This window comes from Capra hircus, chromosome 11, assembly GCF_001704415.2.
Source record: "Capra hircus breed San Clemente chromosome 11, ASM170441v1, whole genome shotgun sequence".
Taxonomy (NCBI): Eukaryota; Metazoa; Chordata; class Mammalia; order Artiodactyla; family Bovidae; genus Capra; species Capra hircus.
Genome location: NC_030818.1, coordinates 99,478,352 through 99,496,389, shown reverse-complemented (window position 1 = coordinate 99,496,389; position 18,038 = coordinate 99,478,352). Strand labels below are relative to the sequence as shown.

At 54.2% G+C, this 18,038-nt stretch overlaps 1 protein-coding gene and 1 non-coding gene across 2 annotated transcripts; one reads left to right on the top strand and one right to left on the bottom strand.

Annotated features, from left to right (window-relative positions):
• TRNAG-CCC lies at positions 788-860 on the bottom strand. Its single transcript has one exon. It is a non-coding gene; the product is annotated as a tRNA-Gly (tRNA).
• Positions 4,170-10,807, top strand: C11H9orf50 (chromosome 11 C9orf50 homolog). Its single transcript, XM_018054739.1, has 7 exons — positions 4,170-4,689; positions 4,993-5,086; positions 5,182-5,295; positions 7,942-8,102; positions 9,795-9,960; positions 10,114-10,270; positions 10,587-10,807. Exons 1-7 carry the CDS (start codon positions 4,170-4,172, stop codon positions 10,689-10,691), a joined length of 1,317 nt encoding a protein of 438 aa, XP_017910228.1. The 3' UTR covers positions 10,692-10,807.

The window sequence follows — 18,038 nt, the reverse complement described above, 5'->3', positions numbered from 1 at the left end:
CCGTAAGGCAGAGCTTATCCCGCCTCCGGTTTGTGCACCAGCTCATTTGGAGCAGGCTTAAAAAGAGCATTTTGTGGGTCTTCCACTGGGTTACAAAAAAAAGAGGCGGGGGAGAGAGCCTTATTCAAGCCTTAACTCTACCCATAACAATTAACATCCTTAAAATATACAGATCCAAAAAAAAGTAAAGGAAAAATACCCTTGACAATGCCAAGGGGTTGCGACTCCAAATAAGCAGAACAAGTCCATGAAGTTTCCATTTCGAAAAGGTTGCCCTCTCCTAGGTTCCTCCCAAACACAAATTCTGAATTGGTCCCTGAAGCAGTCGAGATGAACATGTGAGTTTGCAGGTGGAAGACCTTGTGAACCTCTCCAAGCCTCAGTCTCTACTTCCGCCAGATGCACAGAATAATTGCTCGTTTTTCAATGCTCGAGGGTTACATCTGTGGGATACTGTGAGTTGAGCCTTCAGCCCTGTGTGTGGAGCCGGCTGTCGGTAAATAGAAACTGATTCATAATATTGGTCACTGTATTCATGTATAGCATAATATTCACAATATTTATCATAAATTCTTTTTTCCTAAACTGATATCCTGGCTTAGATTTACAGTGCCTCCTGGACACTGCACACAGGAGGTGCTTAAAGTGTGTTTGCTCTAATGAAGTGAAAGGTATGGTGGGGCAGTGGGGTGCCCTGAAAAGCCCCACCGTTTTTTAAATATTTATTTGGCTGAGCTGGGTCTTAGTTGCAGCATGTGGGCTCTTAGTTGTTGCATTTGGGATCTAGTTCCCTGACCAGGGATTGAACCTGGGTCCCCTGCATTGGGAGTACAGAGTTTTAGCCACTCGACCACCAGGGAAGTCCCCGACCTGCTATTGAGTCCCCAGATCTGTCCATATTGTGTAGCATCCTCCCTTCAGTTCAGTTCAGTTCAGTCACTCAGTCATGTCTGACTCTTTGCCACCCCATGGGCCTCCCTGTCCATCACTAACTCCCAGAGTTTACTCAAACTCATGTCCATTGAGTCAGTGATGCCATCCAACCATCTCATCCTCTGTCGTCCGCTTCTCCTCCTGCCTTCAATCTTTCCCAGCGTCAGGGTCCTTTCCAGTGAGTCACCTCTTCACATCAGGTGGCCAAAGTATTGGAGTTTCACCTTCAGCTTCAGTCTTTCCACAATGAATATTCAGGACTGATTTCCTTTAAGATTAGCTTGTTGGATCTCCTTGCTGTCCAAGGGACTTTCAAGAGTCTTCTCCAACACCACAGTTCAAAAGCATCAATTCTTCGGCACTAAGCTTTTATTTTTCAGCTTTCTTTATAGTCCAGCTCTCACATCCATACGTGACTCCCTAGGGCACTCCAGTTTAGACTTGGTTCCCTGGCCTCGGACCCCTCTCCCAAGCTTCATTTTCCACATCTCTACGGCAGGAGGATAAATCTTGGGCAGCCTCAATCAGGAAGTTTCTATAATCTTTGTGGGTGTGGCTCTGAGTCTAGATCTTTCAGGGGGTGCCTAAAAATCCACCTCTACCTTTTTTTTTTTTTTCTTTCTTGTCCATGGAAGACAAAGTCCCTTCCCTGCATCTGGACTCCAAGACTTTTCCAGGTCTGGCTGGGCCACTGACTTCCAAAGCCTCTTGCATCACTGAATTCCCAAGCCTCGCACATAATAGATACTCAATAAATGTCTGCAGCATATACAGGCTGGAGGGTTTCTTAGAAATCATCTAGGTAGTCTGGTGTTCCTCATTCATTTTCTAAAAATTCACATACCCTTAGAATAAATATAAAAAAATTTTCACCCTCCTGACTCAATATTCTAACTTCCCAAGGAAGGATGCTCTTCCATCCCTGGTTGAGGAGTCTTTGCAGAAATACATTACATTGGGATTTCCCTGGTGGTCCAGGGGTTAGGAATCTGCCTTGCAGTGCAGGCGACATGGGTTCAATCCCTGGTGGGGGAACTAAGATCCCACAAGCTAAGGAGAAAAATGAGTCTGCGTGCCACAGCTGAAGGGTCCGTAGGTCACAACAAGTCACAACAAAAGATCGTACATCTCAACAAGAGATCTCGCTTGAGGCAATGGAGAGCCCACATGCCACAACCAAGACCTAACACAGCCAAATAACTAACTAATTTCAAAAAAACGAAAAGAAATCCATTACATTGTCTGGGATGCCTCCTCCAGGCAGACATCTTGTAATGTGAATTCAAAGTCATCTTTTTTTCCATTTTCAAATTGTAAAATCCTATCAGGCCAGTGAAATCACTGCCCAAACTACCCTTGTTCCTCACTCAAGTTTTACAATACAAGCTTCCTCCCTGCCCCCTCCCAACCGAGAGTCACAGATGGAGCCCAACTGTCCATTCTATCCTGGAGCCCTGAGAAAGGAGACTTAACCAGCATCAAACAGCGTGCAGAAGCAGAGCGCAGGCTCAGAGCTGGTCCTCGCAGCTTCCAGGCCCACCGCATTCTCACTGCCCAGCCTTCCGAGTTCTAACTCCAGAGCCACCCCAGCCCAAACCTGACCCATCTGAGCCTCAGGGCCCAGAGCGGGTAACTGAACCCCCCAGCCCTTCATCCCTGCCTTGGGCCTGGTTGCCTTGGCGGGGAGCCCCACACCCCTTTGTGACTGCAGCCTTGACATCCTGAGCATGACAGCCCCGCCCTCTGCCCCGCACCCAGCCTCAGCGCCTACTTGGCCCTGAGTGCCAGGCGGGTCACAATCACTCTGGAAAGGCATGGAGGCAGCAGGGAGGGGCCAGCAGAGGGACCAGGCCGGGAAGATGGGCTCTCCCAAGGACCAGCCCACCTGTTAGGGGGCTCTAAACTCAGGGGGCCGTCTCTGGCCCCACCCCTCAAAGCCCCACTAGGGTGAGTGTGACACTAGCAGCTGGTCAGTGCACGTGTGCATGGGTGCACACTCAGTCATGTCTGACTCTTTGCGACCCCATCGACTGCAGCCTGCCAGGCTCCTCTGTCCATGGGATTCTCCTGGCAAGAATACTGGAGTGGGTTGCCGTTTTCTCCTCCAGGGGATCTTCCCGATCCAGGGATTGAACCTGAGTCTCCTGCTTGGCAGGGGGATTCTTTACCACGGGAAGCCGGTTCAGAGCTGACAGCAGTCTGGGGAGTGGGGTGTGATAGGGAGAAAGCAGGCTCAGATCCCAGTGTCAGAAGCCGGGGCAGTGGGGGGAGGGGGGTGGGTCTGGGGCTCTGTCTCCAAAGGGGAAGTTTGTTAAAAATAAGTGTCTTGACCTGACCCCAGTGAATCAGAATCTGGGGCATCTGTATTTTCAAGAAGCTCCCACCCAAGGGACTCTGAGGCTCCAGCAGGAATGGGCAACTGCAAGGGCAAGCCACCCTTTTAAGCTGGTTCCAGCTTTTCCAGTTTCTACCTGAGAGCTAGTCACAGTAGATGAACACTCCAGGTGTTAAGCGCTTTCCACATGGCACGCTTTCATTCTCACAGAGGAGCAGGCCCTGGGTTATCCCCATTCTATAGATAAGGGCACTGAGAGCAATCAACTGGCTTGTGCAAGGGTACAGCTAATAAGTAATGGCAGTGAAAGTCGCTCAGTCCTGTCCAACTCCTTACGGACGCCACGGACTGTAAAGCCCGCCAGGCTCCTCTGTCCATGGACTTCTCCAGGCAAGAATACTGGAGTGGGTAGCCATTCCCTTCTCCAGGGGATCTTCCCAACCTAGGGATGGAACCGAGGTCTCCCCCATTGCAGGGGGATTCTTGACTGTCTGAGCCACCAGGGAAGCCCCAGTAAGTAATGGAGCTGAGACTAAATCCTAAATAATAATTTTAAAATAATCGTAGCAGTTAGGCTTTGTTAAGCACGTACAAGGTGCCTGGCATTATTCTAAGCCATTTACATCTGCTGGCTCATTTAACGTCACAGCAACTTGAGAATGTGGGTACTCTCACCGTCACCGTTTCTTCAGGTGAGAAAACAGGATCGGGGTGCTCTAGCCTGAAGCCACTTTTACTGTCTGGCAGGCCAGTGGTGGAATCCCCCGAACCACACTGCCGCGCTCTGGGCGCTATGGCCTGGGGGGTGGGCTGGTCTACGCCCTACTGTCCACTTCCCACAGCACCCGCCCTCCGCCCCTCGCTGGCGTGAGGATGCCCTGAGCTGAGCGCAGGGCCAGTCATGCCCCGGCGTCGCCCCAGCTTCTGGGCCCAGCAGGTGGCGCCCGAGGGGCTCCCCGGCGGTGGCGATCGCCGGCGCAGAGACCCGCTGCTGCCCAGGCTGCTGCGGCCGGAGCTCCGGGCAGCCTCGGGCGCGGGGGTCTTCGGGGTCTCGAGGGCCTCTGAGAGCGGGGCCGAGTGGTGGCAGGCCTCCGCGTGTGAGTCCTTGCACTCCGATCCCGGGCTGGGCTTCAGGCGCTCCCGGTCCCGCCTGCCGGTCCTGCCCACCGTGGCCCAGCGGCCGGCGAGGAGCCGGACAGGGCTGAGGTCGCTGCTGCTGCCGCCCCTGCTCTTGGCCCGCGAGCCCCCCGAATCGGCGCCCGCATGCCCCGAGCTCGGACAGCGCAAGGACCCTCGCAGGGGCTCGGCCAAGGAGACCTCCGATTCCTTGGGCTCCCTCCTAGGAGAAGTTCTCCCGGGCCGGTTCCGGCAGTTCCTGCGACAGTTAAGGGCTGAGTCTGCGGAACGGCTTCTTCCACCGAGTGAGGCCCCTACGCCTCCCCCCAGGGGGCGGGGCAAGGCGGGGCTGCGTCGTTTCCGGTGGTGGGGGTGGTTGGAGTGGGGGTGGTCGGGGTGGGGGTCACACCACCTGGCATAGGATTCTTGTATTAGTGAAGTAGGGCTGGCAGAATCCTGACAACCACTGCTTGAGGGCGGCCCTGCCATTGTACAGATGAATAAACTGAGGCCCAAAGCCATGCAACCAGGAAGACCCTAATAAAGACTGCCCCCCAAGCGAAGGCTCATAACTCTTTCTACTTCATCCTGCCCCACCCCCACCCCAGCACCCTCAACATCTCAACATCAAAGGCATCCTGCGGCAGAGTTCAACAGAAGTCCTCCGCGGTGTTCCAGCTCCCACTTCCTCCCAGACCTTGGGTAAGCATCAGTGACCTCTTCGTGGGGACAGGGTTGTCATCAACGCTCTGACCATGGAGGACCCTCATATCAGATGTGGCCTATTTGTTTTCAAGGGGCCAATCGTCCTACCTCAAGAATAGCCTTAAGAAGATTTTGCTTCATCAGATACCTGCCCTGGGGCCCTTGAGTAGAGATTACCCGCAGTTCACCACGGTCAAGGCCAATCAGTGAGTTGTGGGAGGACGGGGGTAGGGGGGTGGGGAGAAAGAACATTTCTTTCCTTCCTCTGTCTTTCCAGAATTTATCCATCTGTCCACCTGTTCATCCATCTATATGTCCATCCATGAATCAACTCTTCTCCCCACCTGTTTAAGGAGCATCCATCAACATCTATGAATCCATCCACCCATCCATTAATCAGGTCTTTCACGCACACATTGATAATTCCCTGATGAATCCATATATTCATTCCCCTGTTCACCCATCCACCACTGCATACGTCTGTGAACCAGGTCTTTTACAATCTATTCATGAATCTCTCCATCCATCCATCCACTCATGAATCAGGTCTCCTGTTGATTCATTAATCCATCTCTCCAGCCAGCCAGCTATTCACAAACTCCCACAATTCTATCCACCTATTCATGAATTCAGTGATTGATCGTCTACCAATCCTTCCATCCACTTGTAAATCCAGGATACTGTCCATCACTAATCTAATCATGAAGCCAGTCTACATACCCACCTGCCTAATCATTCATCCACCCATGTATCCATACATCTACCTATCCTCCCGAGATCCAAACCTTATACTTAAGGGTTGCCATTTCCTTCTCAGGGGATTTTCCCGACCCGGGGATTGAACCCGGGTCTCCTCCATTGCAGGCAGATGCTTTAACCTCTGAGCCACCAGGGAAGACCCAGGAAGGAAGTCAGTGGAGAAGGAAATGGCAACCCACTCCAGTATTCTTGCCTGGAGAATTCCATGGACAGAGGATCCTCGTGGGCTACAGCCCATGGGGTTACAGAGAGTCGGCCATGACTGAGTGACTGAGCACAGCACATATGTCAAATATTGGGGGAAATAAAATAAGGAGTGGAAGTAGGAAGAGCCTGGGCACTAGAACTTAGCTGGACCTGGATGCAATAGCTCTAAGGGAGGGAGAAAATAACGCAGAAGTAGTTCCCCCTGCTTAACTCTGGATGAAAGGTGAAGAGCATCGTCCTTGAGTTTAAAGACCAAGGGCAGTACATACACTAGACATGCCATTCCTTCTCATCCTGGGCCCATGGCAGACATTACTAATTGAGCACAGCACTTTTCCCCCACTGAGCTTCAGAACCCTTCTTGACTCAGTGCTCCAGGAATACACCGCCTATGGGTACGCACCACTGTTGCGTAACTAGGTCCCAATGCAGGTAGCTGGTACTGTCTTGGTCATCTACTGGGTGCCTGACTCTTTAAGGGACTCATGAAAAGTGTCCTCTCTGTGTACACATGGACATAAAGATGTGGTCAGATAAATGGAGACAGGTATATCCATAGGCATGTACTTAAGATCAAACATGGCATTTCTGGAAAACAGAGCCCTCAGTGGATCGAGCACACCATCCTGCAGCCTTGCTCTGGAGGCTGAAATGAGTAGCAATAAATGTAATAATCACAGATCCCCTTTACTGAGCCCAGGCCCCTGGCCAGGCTTCAAACTAGACACCTCACATTTTATCTGATACTCTACAAACTCTTAGCGCACTTCTAGGAGGGATGTTAGTGTAAAGAAGCCACCTATCAATGCAGGTTAGACAAAAAAGATGCGAGTTTGATCCCTGGGTCAGGAAGATCCCCTGGAGTAGGGCACAGCAACCCACTCTAGTATTCTTGCCTGGAGAATCCCATGGACAGAGGAGCCTGGTAAGCTACAGTTCATAGGGTCACAAAGAGTCGGACACAACTGAAGCAACTTAGCATGCACTCAGACTCTTACAGGGTTTCCCTGGTGGCGCTAGTGGTAAAGAACCCACCTCCCAGTTGGGAAGATTCCCTGGAGGAGGGCATGGCAACTCACTCCAGTATTCTTGCCTGGAGAATCCCATGGACAGAGGAGCCTGGCAGACTATAGTTCATAGGGTCGCAAAAGAGTCTGACACGACTGAAGAGACTTAGCACGCACTCATGCAAACTGTTATAAGGACGTTGTTATCCTGTCCACAATACACAGTACATAACTTAAAGGGGAGCTCTGCTATTGGTCTGCCCAGTGTCACAGGACTGGGATGGTTCATAGTTGAAATTGATGACTATGAGGAACAGTTCTCAGAGATGTTTACTCTTGGCCCTGCAGACCCTGGGGGTGTGTGTGGGGGGGTGCTTTGCAGTCTTTTTCACGTCTTCCCAGCCCTGTACTGTGGGCACGATGATTCCATTTTACAGACAAAGAAACTGAGGCTCCAAGAGTTAGAATTGAAACCCAGGGACCGCCCAACTCCTGAGTTCATATCCTTCTTCTCTCTGCTGAATTGCTTGATATACAAGAGTACCCGGTCTGGAACCAGGATTCATAGCCTAGTCCCACCCCTAACTAGCTGTGTGATCTTGGACAAGTTGCAAAAAAAAAAAAAAAAAAAAAAATCAAAAAACCTCTGTGCCTCAGTTTCCTCATCGGTAAAATGGGACTAATAATCGTGTTTCACAGGGTGGTGCGGGTTTGGTGGGCTGATGCCTGTTACATGCTTGATCCATTGCTTTGCGGGGCAGGAAGTGTTCAGGAGGGACCTGCTCTGATGGTCAGGATCCCAGAGAGCTCTGGTGGACATGTGTGTTGCCGGGGTGGCGTGGAGGCTGGCGGCTGAACCCCTCTCATCTCTCTCACCAGGCCCCAGGCTGCACAGGCCCCGAAGCTCAAGGCTGTGCTCACCCACAACTTCTCGGGGGAAGGCTCAGGGCACCGCAGGCGATGTTGCCCTTTCCGAGTGCGATTCGCTGATGAGACGCTGAGGGACACAGCGCTCCGTTACTGGGAACGAAGTTGTGCCGGTGAGCAGACAGGAGGGGGAGCCCCGGGACTCTGGAAAGTTCCAGCCTGAAGCCTGGCCAGCAGAGGCTAGGCCCAGGTACTGCAAAGGCCAAGAGGCTACTGACCCCGCAGAGGAGGCCCCTGAACTGGCCTTTCCAGAAGCTTTTAAGGTGACCTTCAAGGACCGTCTGAGGTCCAGCAGAGGTGGCTCAAGGCAGATGGTGCCAGGGAGCAGCTGGGCCCAGAGAACAGGGCCTGCCCAGGCCTGGCCACCTGGAAGGATTGCTCACTTCCAAAGGTCCGCACATGCTGTATCCTCTGCCCGCCTTGGAACCCGCACCCACAGCCTGCAGACCCCGCATCTGGCCTCCAGGGGCTGGAGAAGGTGGGAACTGGGACACCCGAAGCTTTTCCCTGACCCATGAAGGCAGACCTCAGGGGCCTGGCTGGGGAGGTGTCCAGAAAGTTCTAGAGGATCACACCTCTGTGGGAGGCTGGCACTGCCTGGTCCAGCAAGGAAGCTCGGAACCGACCATCAGTCCCAGGTTTCCCGGGGGAACTGTGCTCTCGGTTCCTTGGGTGATGGATGTGGTCGTATTGGTGCTGGCAGTTTCCATTGTTTCCTGAAGTGGGTGTCACAAGAAGCAAGCAGGAAGAATGCACATCCTCGCTCTAGCATGAACCCTTCCCAAGGCCCCCTTTCCCCATCTGCCTGGCCCTTTCTCTCCTCAGGATCCAGTAATCCAACAGCCTCATCTATTTATTAAGCATCGACTGTGTGCACTTTCAGAGAACAGCTGCTGCAAAGCCTTGCTGGGGATTTTTATTTTTCAGTTGCTTAGTCATGTCCAACTGTTTGTGACCCCATGGACTGCAGCACACCAGGCTTCCCTGTCCTTCACCAACTCCCAGAGCTTGTTCAAATTAATTTCCATTGAGTCAATGATGCCATCCAACCACCTCATCCTCTGTTGCCCCCTTCTCCTCCTGCCCTCGCTGGGGGTAAAGTCCTCAAAATCCAGGACCTTGGCCAATTCAGGAGGAGCCTGACCCAGCCCCCTCAGGATCACAGGAAGTTGGAGGTGGAAGCTGAAACTTTGCCCAGTTTTGTTTGATGGGGGAAGCCAAGGCTCCAAGAGCAGATGACAAGCAGCTGAGAAGTCAGCGTCCACCCCAGCCACTTCTGGGAATCCCAGCAATGGGAGGGGTGGGGAGGAGGCTGGAGAAAGTTTCTTGAGAATGGCAGCTGGCTGGCACGGGAGACACTTCCTGGGTAGTTGCTGGGCACAGGGGCTGTGGCCATCTCCTCGGGGCACCAGAGCAGGGATTTCAGGCTTCCTGACCAGCCAGAGGGGCAGCTGTTGGGCAGGAAAGGCTCCAACCCTGTAGGATTCTCAGCATCATTGCTTGGATTCCCTGGTGGGGCCACTGGGCTTCCCATGGTGGGAAAAGGGGGCCTGTTTTGGGCTGGAGCAGGAGTGGGTGTGTGGGGAGAGGATGGGGGGCAGTGCAGAGCTTGGATAAGAAAGGCAGAAACAGTCATGCGGGATAGTTTTAAAACCAGAGCCTTCTCTGGAGGCAGCCAGAAGGTGCTGGGGAGCCTTGGGTTGCCATGGAGACAGGGCGCTGCCTGTCACAGGGAAGAGGGGGAGGGTGGGGTACAGGTGGCCCCACCCAGGGAAGAGATCTCACCCATGCCCCCTCTCCTTCAGCCCGGCAGGGCATCTTCGAGAACAGGACAGCCAGCCCCCAGTCGACAGCATCGGATCGGGTGTTCGGGAGTGTCGGGAGATGGCTGGAGAGCTTGCCCAAAGCCCTGTACTCGAGGGCCAAGGAGGAGACCACGGCCAGCCCCTTCAGCTGGGACTTCCCTGGCCTGTGAGGCTTTGTGGAAGGGGACGGGATTCACGCGCCTCCTCCCCCTGTAAACCACCCTGTCCAGTGGTGGTCTGGGCCCTGGAGGGTCCTGCCAGCAACGTGTGGACCTGGGACTCAGGGTCCACGCAGCTCATGGGCGCCTGTCCCCCTCAGGTCCACCCTGGAGCCGAAAGGCCACCTCCCTGAGGACACTTCCATGAACAGCAGCCTGCCCTTCATCCCCAGGGCCACTGCCCAGAGGCAGCGGGGGGACCTCAAAACCATCCTGGAGCAGGTGGGCAAATCGCCCTGTTCCTGGAGCCAGAAGCTGGTGAGCACTTGCCGGCAGCCAGCCGCCTGGAGCGCCCTGCCTGGTGGGAGGGTGCCCAGTGGGGTGACTTGGTCTCTGGGTAAAGCCTCTGTATGTGCTTGCCTAAGGGGTGGGCTTTCAGGTTGGACCGCCTGGGGTCAGATTCCAGCTCCTACCCTGCTATAGGTGGGGGCTTTTTTATGTCAGTTTCTGCATCTGTAAAATGGGGCTGACAGCGGTGTCTACCCCCTCAGGCTGCAGTGTAGAACTCCCTGGGCCCAGGAAACCCCATCTCCTGCCCAGAGGCCCCTGAAAATGGCTCTCCTTCTCTCTCTAGGAGTCCTTCTTGCCCAGCTTGGTGCTGCACACAGTCCTAAAACGAGGCCGCCCTAAGGGGTACCAGCTCCTCCTGCCTTCAGCGTCTCATCGCACCCAGAGGTGAATGGTCACTGGTGTCCAAGCCCAGCCGTGGACATGGGTGAGGGGTGAAGAGAGGCCTTCCCTGACCCACAAATAAAAGCACATCCCAGGTGGCTGGTATCTGCTGCCGGGTCTCACCCTGCAAACCTCTCCAGGTGCCTGGTTGCTAGTCTTCAGGGGTCCTGGACCAGGGGTACAGAAGGGGTAGGGTCACAGAAGATGAGGAAGCGAGGCATCTTTAGGGGTCAGGCTTGTTCCAAGTGAACCATTCTGGGAGGTGGGAGACCCTGCCTTATACCTCAAACCTGGGACCAAGCTTCTGTCAACCTAGATCAGCCCACACCTGAAACAGGCACCTGCTCTGAACCACCACCCCCCCAGCCTCCATCTTTGACTGGAACCAAAGGCTGCTTGTTGTTGGAAGAGGACCCTCTTCAACAACACGAGACGACTCTACACATGAACATCACCAGATGGTCAATACCGAAATCAGACTGATTATATTCTTTGCAGTCGAAGATACAGAAGCTCTATATATAGTCAGCAAAAACAAGACCAGAAGCTGACTGTGGCTCAGATCATGAACTCCTTATTGCAAAATTCAGACCTAAATTGAAGAAAGTAAGGAAAACCACTAGACCATTCAGGTATGACGTAAATCAAATCCCTTACAATTATGCAGTGGAAGTGAGAAATAGATTCAAAGGATCAGATCGGATAGACAGATGACCTGAAGAACTGTGGATGGCAGTTTGTAACACTGTACAGGAGACTGATCAAAACCATGCCCAAGAAAAAGAAATGCAAAAAGGCAAAATGGTTGTCTGAGGAGACCTTACAAATAGCTGAGAAAAGAAGAGAAGCGAAAGACAAAGGAGAAATGGAAAGATACACCCATCTGAATGCAGAGTTCCAAAGAATAGCAAGGAGAGATAAGAAAGCCTTCCTAAACGATCAATGCAAAGAAATAGAGGAAAACAATAGAATGGGAAAGACTAGAGATCTCTTTAAGAAAATGAGAGATACCAAGGGAACATTTCATGCAAAGATGGGCGCAATAAAGGACAGAAATGATATGGACCTAACTGAAGCAGAAGATATTAAGAAGAGGTGGCAAGAATACACAGAAGAACTATACAAAAAAGATCTTAATGACCCAGATGACCACGATGGTGTGATCACTCACCTAGAGCCAGACATCCTGGAATGCTAAGTCAAATGGGCCTTAGGAAGCATCACTATGAACAAGGCTAGTGGAGGCGATGGAATTCCAGCTGAGCTATTTCAAATCCTAAAGGATGATGCTGTGAAAGTGCAGCACTCAATATGCCAGCAAACTTGGAAAACAGCAGTGGCCACAGGACTGGAAAAGGTCAGTTTTCATTTCAATCCCAAAGAAAGGCAATGCCAAAGAATGCTCAAACTACCGCACAATTGCACTCATCTCACACGCTAGTAAAGTAATGCTCAAAATTCTCCAAGCCAGGCTTCAAAAGTACATTAACCAAGAACTTTTAGATGTTCAAGTTGGATTTAGAAAAGGCAGAGGAACCAGTAATCAAATTGCCAACATCCGTTGGATCATAGAAAAAAGCAAGAGAATTCCAGAAAAACATCTGCTTCATCAACTACATTAAAGCCTTTGACTGTGTGAATCACAACAAGCTGTGGAAAATTCTTAAAGAGATGGGAATAGCAGACCTCTTTACCTGCCACCTGGGAAATCTGTATGCAGATCAAGAAGCAATAGTTCAAACTGTTCAAAACTGGGAAGGGAGTATGTGAACGCTGTATATTGTCACTCTGCTTATGTAACTTATATGCAGAGTACATCATGTGAAATGCTGGGCTGGATGAAGCACAAGCTGGAATCAAAGATTGCCAGGAGAAATATCAATAACCTCAGATATGCAGATGACACTACCCTTATGGCAGAAAGTGAAGTGAATTGAAGTCGCTCAGTTTTGTCCGACTCTTTGTGACCTCATGGACTGTAGCCCATCAGGCTCCTCAGTCCATGGAATTTTCCAGGCAAAATACTAGAGTGGGTTGCCATTTCCTTCTCCAGCTTCGGGATAAGGGGGTTGCTAAGCATTGCCGGCAGAAAGTGAAGAGGAACTAAAGAGCCTCTTGATGAAAGTGAAGGAGGAGAGTGAAAAAACTGCTTTAAAACTCAACATTCATAAAAACTAAGATCATGGCATCCAGTCCCATCATTTCATGACAAATAGATGGGAAAATAATGGAAACAGTGAGAGATTTTATTTTCCTGGGCTTCAAAATCACTGCAGATGGTGACTGCAGCCATGAAGTTAAAAGACGCTTGCTCCTTGGAAGAAAAGCTATGACAAACCTAGACACATATTAAAAAGCAGAGACATTACTGACAAAGTTCTGTATAGTCAAAGCTGTGGTTTTTCCAGTAGTCAGTTGGATCATAAAGAAAGCTGAGTGCCAAAGAATTGATACTTGTAAACTGTGGGAAGACTCTTGAGAGTCCCTTGGACTGCAAGGAGATCAAACCAGTCAATCCTAAAGGAAATCAGTCTTGAATATTCATTGGAAGGACTGATGCTGAAGCTCCAATACTTTGGCCACCTAAGGCAAAGAACTGACTCATTGGAAAAGACCGTGATGCTGGGAAAGATTGAAGGCAGGAGAAGGGAACAACAGAGGATGAGATGGTTGGATGAAATGGTCCATCAACGACTTGATGGACATGAGTTTGAGCAAGCTCGGAGAGTTGGTGATGACCAGGGAAGCCTGGTGTGCTGCAGTCCGTGGGGTTGGAGAGTTGGAGACTGAGCGGAGAGGCTGCTTGTGGGACTCCCTGGTAGGGGAAGGGCGTCCAGACTGTGGCGGAAGGGAGCCTTCCCCAGGCCAGGTTTTCACTGTCTGGTCCCTGGAGGGCAAGCATCTGGGTGGGCAGGGGCCAGATGTTTCTCTCCTGGTTGGGGTTGGGGGTGGTACTGGGAGTGGGGGGGGGGTGTTTGGAGTCACATCAGGAGGTGGGGAAGGACAAGGTGGCAGGAACCGCCTGGAGTCCTCCTGACGCTGCACTCACCCATCAGCGCCACCTCTTTCTGCCTGTGTGCCAGGTTTGGCCTTGCCACACACCTGCATGCCCGCCACTGGGCAGAGTTCAACCCCCTCCCCTTCCTGAAGCCGCGCTGTGGCTCCAATCCGTCGACAAGGCCAGCGTCGAGGTCTCTTTCGCCACCTCCTGGCCACCGAGGAAACAGCCTCGGAACCCACACCCAGTGGCTGCACTGCTGAGGAGGAAGGGATGGAATGTGGGCTGGACGGGCCGCGGGGTTCGTGGGACCAGGATGGGGTGTGGATGGAGGAGGGCGCTGTTTTCTTTCTTTTTTTATTAATTGAATGATAATTGCTTTATAGAATTTTGCTGTTTTCTGTCAAACCTCAACATGAATCAGCCATAGGTATACATATATCCCCTCCCTTTTGAACCTCCCTCCCACCTCCCTCCCCATCCCACCCCTCTAGGTTGACAGAGAGCCCCTGTTAGAGTTTCCTGAGCCAGACAGCAAATTCCCGCTTGGCTATCTATTTTACATATGGTCATAGAAGTTGAGGGTACTGTTTTGAACAGGCTTTGCCTCCACAAAGGGGTCAGTTCAGTTCAGTTCAGTTCAGTCTCTCAGTCCTGTCTGACTCTTTGCGACCCCATGGACTGCAGCACGCCAGGCCTCCTTGTCCACCACCAACTCCCGGAGTTTACTTAGACTCATGTCCATTGAGTCGGTGATGCCATCCAACCATCTCATCCTCTGTCATCCCCTTCTCCTTCTGCCTTCAATCTTTCCCAGCATCAGGGTCTTTGCCAATGAATCAGTTCTTCGCATCAGGTGGCCAAAGTATTGGAGTTTCAGCTTCAGCATCAGTCCTTCCAGTGAACACCCAGGACTGATTTCCTTTAGAATGGACTGGCTGGATCTCCTTGCAGACTAAGGGACTCTCAAGCCACGGATCTACAAACCCTGTGGGGGATGGGACCACAGGGGGATTGCAATCCCTGGGATGACTTAATCTCTCCCATCCCCACTCTCTGACTTGCGCGCCCTCCCACTCCACCAGCAGTGGTTCTGTTTCCTGGAGAGCCTGCGACTCCAAAAGGAGGCTTGCTTCTACTACACCTCCTTCTCTTGGCCTTTGCGCAGGCCAAGCTCACTGGCTCGGAGCCTCAGTATGTACCCCCCGCAGAGTCGCCGCGGACCGCCCCCCCCAAGGAGGCCACCGGCTGCAGCGCCGCGCCGCGCCCACGCGGGGGCAGTGTTGGCCTGGCTTTGGCGCCGCCAGGCGCGGCCGAAACTTCTCAGCCTCTCGCTCAAGGGTCGGAAACTTTTCCCCTCGCGCGGCGCTGGCGCCTGGCGTCCTGCCCCCTGCGCGAGCTCTCCGCGCCGGACCGCGGACCGGGACCCCGGGGGACGCTCCCAACCCCCTCCCCCAACGACTCTTTCTCGTTTTTTGTCGTTAAAGCAAAAAATCTGCTTAAGCTTGCAACAGCGGGGTCAGCCGCGAGCACTGGAGATGGAGTCCCGCGTGCAGAGCACGGGGGGAGGAGTCGGGGTGTCGGGGCCCCCCCGAGCTGGCGGCGGGGACCCGGCGGGCGGCCACGCGGGGTCCCGCAGCCCGGCTTGTCGGGGACCCCTCCGCTCCTCGCCCCCACCCCGCCACGCCCCGCCTCGCATCCCTTCCGCTCGCATCGTCCCCCTCCCCCGGGGCCCCCCTCCAGCCTTCCGTTTCTTCCTTCCCTCTCCGCGTTCTCGTCCTCTCTCCTGTCTCCCTCCTCGACAGACACGGATTCTGTGTCAAGAGGACCTTGAGCGGCCCCGAGCCTCCCCTCCCGTCACTCCCAGCAGAAACACAGGGACACACGGGGACAGCCGCGGACAGGCGCCTGCGCGCGCGCGCGCGCACACACACACACACACACACACACACACACATGCACATAAACACACGCATCGCACACGCACAGACATCGCACACACAGGCACCACGTCCCAAGACCCACACCACACAGTTAGAGACCCCGCGTAACGGAACACCCACATGCCCGCCCACGGTTGGGGATCTGCCAGCGACCGCGCCCCCCACCTTCTGGGTGCACTTGTTGCCTGGGAGGCCGCAGATGCGGCCCCCACCGCAGTCCTCTGTAGACCTTTCCAGCATGCCCCTGCCCCTCTGCACACAGAGCTTGGACATGGGGTCACTAAGAAGGGGGAGGGAGGGAGAGACTTGCTTCAGGGAGGGGAGCGACCCCTTCCCAGGGTCCCCAGCGGGGTCCCCAGCGGGGTCCTTCTCGCTGGTACATTTCCACTCAGGGCTGGCACGTGGCCAGTCCCTCCTGGGCTCCAGGGAGCCGCACGGCTGGAAGGCCCCGGGAAGCAGCTGTGGCTGGAGCTGGCCGCCCCTCCAGCTCTTGCTCCCACAACCGCAGATCCCCTGAATCTCCAGAGGGTGGGGCAAGGCAGGTGGGCCACCGTCCGCCCCACACACTGGTCTCTTCCGTTCCTGTCTGCCCTCCTCAATCTGAGCCATAGTATCACCCACCTCATTCCACCCCCTACCCTGGACCGCCTGCCTGGGCTGTGGGTAGACCTGTGCCAAACCAGGGCTGGCAGACGGAGCTGCGGCTAGCTTGAAGGCTGGTGGGGAGGGAGGAACGCTCCCAACCCAGCGCAGAAGGAGGTGATGGGAGAAGCAGGAAAAGCACCCCTCCCTTCTCCTGGGGTCCCCCGTCACTGGGCCTCTCCACCCCCTGGAGGGCATCTTCTTAACAAATAAGGAAACTGAGGCCCAGGGAAGTTACAGGGTCTTGTCCAGGCCGTGCCTGCTGCTGGAACTGGAGCCAGGTCCACGTGTGTCCCAGACCAGAGCCCCCTCCCCCCACTGCCACCCTCCCTCCACCCCCTCCACCCCACCATCACCACCACCAACCCACCCACCGCCCCCCCACCAACCTCCCCACCCTGGACCTTCTCTCACAACCATTCCTTGTTGGGAAACCAAAACCCAGAGAGGCTCATCACTTTCTCAAGGTCACTTTGTTTTTAAGTGTTGCAGTCAGGATTCAAATTCAGCAGGAAGAGAGGCCAACATGGGATCCTGGGCCTTCCTCTCCCCGGGGGCAAGCAGGGTGGTCTGGAGCCCCTTCCTGCCCTGGGGTCTGTCCTCCAGCACTGGGGTCCCTGAGAGGCAGGGAGAACCCGGCAAGGCGAGGGCGGGAGAGATGTATTGGAAGGTGGCGTTTGGGGAGGCTGTGGAGACTGGCTAGTGACAGGGCTGGAGCAAAGGGTCCTGAGAGCTAGAGTCTCAAGAATTCCCTAGAAGGCGGGGCTGGGCCCACGGGGAGGCTGTGGGCCACGGGGAGGGGGGATGGGAGTGCTGACCCCAGGCAGGGTCAGAGAGGCGGTGGGAGTCTGAGTGTCAGGGTGGAGCCACGGAGACGCAGAACCCAGAACCCGAGAGAGCCTGCCTGCACGGGACTCCAGGGATATGAGCTGTCCCAGGGGCTCTTTCCCTTTCATCTGCAGGCAGTTCGTTGAGTACCTACTGTGCGCCACACTCATGTTGGGCCCTGAGCGCACAGTGGGCACCACACGTGCAGTCCTGCCGTCTGGAGGCTACAGTCTGCTGGGAACATGGACTCAAGTGGACGATTGCGGGACACAGTGACAGATGCTACGTGGGGAGGCCCAGGGCTTTGGGGACACAGGGGAGGAACCTAACCCACTGTTTGGGGCACTGGGAGGACACCTGGGCCTCGTGACGACAGGGAGGTAGAGGCGTGGTCAGACATAGAGGACCAGGGGGAGGGGCAGGGAGGCGACTGCTGTGGGCTTCGCATCAAGGCTGGCGGCACTCTTCTTAGCACGGGCTGGCGGGGGCGGGGGGAGTGGCAGGGGCCCAGGAGGGCTGTTGACAAGGCAGGGGGAAGGCCAGCATTTCCCCAGCCGAGACAGACACACACCCCCACCGCGCGTGGAGCTGCCCACTGCTCATTCCAACTGCTTCTGTCTCTGCCATTTATCCCAGCCCACTGTGTCCTCCCATCCCCTCGTATTCCTGTCTTTTGGGGTCCTGTTGTCATTCCCTCCCAAATATGCCCCAACTGACAGATGGTCTGCAGCTTCCAGGGGCTCCTGCCGAAGGCCATCGAACCCTTCCACGGAGACAATGCATGCTGCCACCTCCAAGCAGCCCCCCAAGCCTCAACCTTCCCCTGTAAACAGCCTCAGGAAAAGGGGTGATGCTGATAATGGTCACTGTGCCATTTGCACTCATCAGAGCCAGCTTCGGATGCTGGGTGGGGTCAGAGCCAGAAGCAGAGACTGGACGCATC

Coding starts and splice junctions, on each gene's coding strand:
- C11H9orf50 (XM_018054739.1), top strand. CDS start 4,170: ATGCCCCGGCGTCGCCCCAGCTTCTGGGCCCAGCAGGTGGCGCCCGAG. Junction 5,296..7,941: donor ACCACGGTCAAGGCCAATCA/GTGAGTTGTGGG, acceptor CTCTCTCACCAG/GCCCCAGGCTGCACAGGCCC. Junction 10,271..10,586: donor GTTCCTGGAGCCAGAAGCTG/GTGAGCACTTGC, acceptor TTCTCTCTCTAG/GAGTCCTTCTTGCCCAGCTT.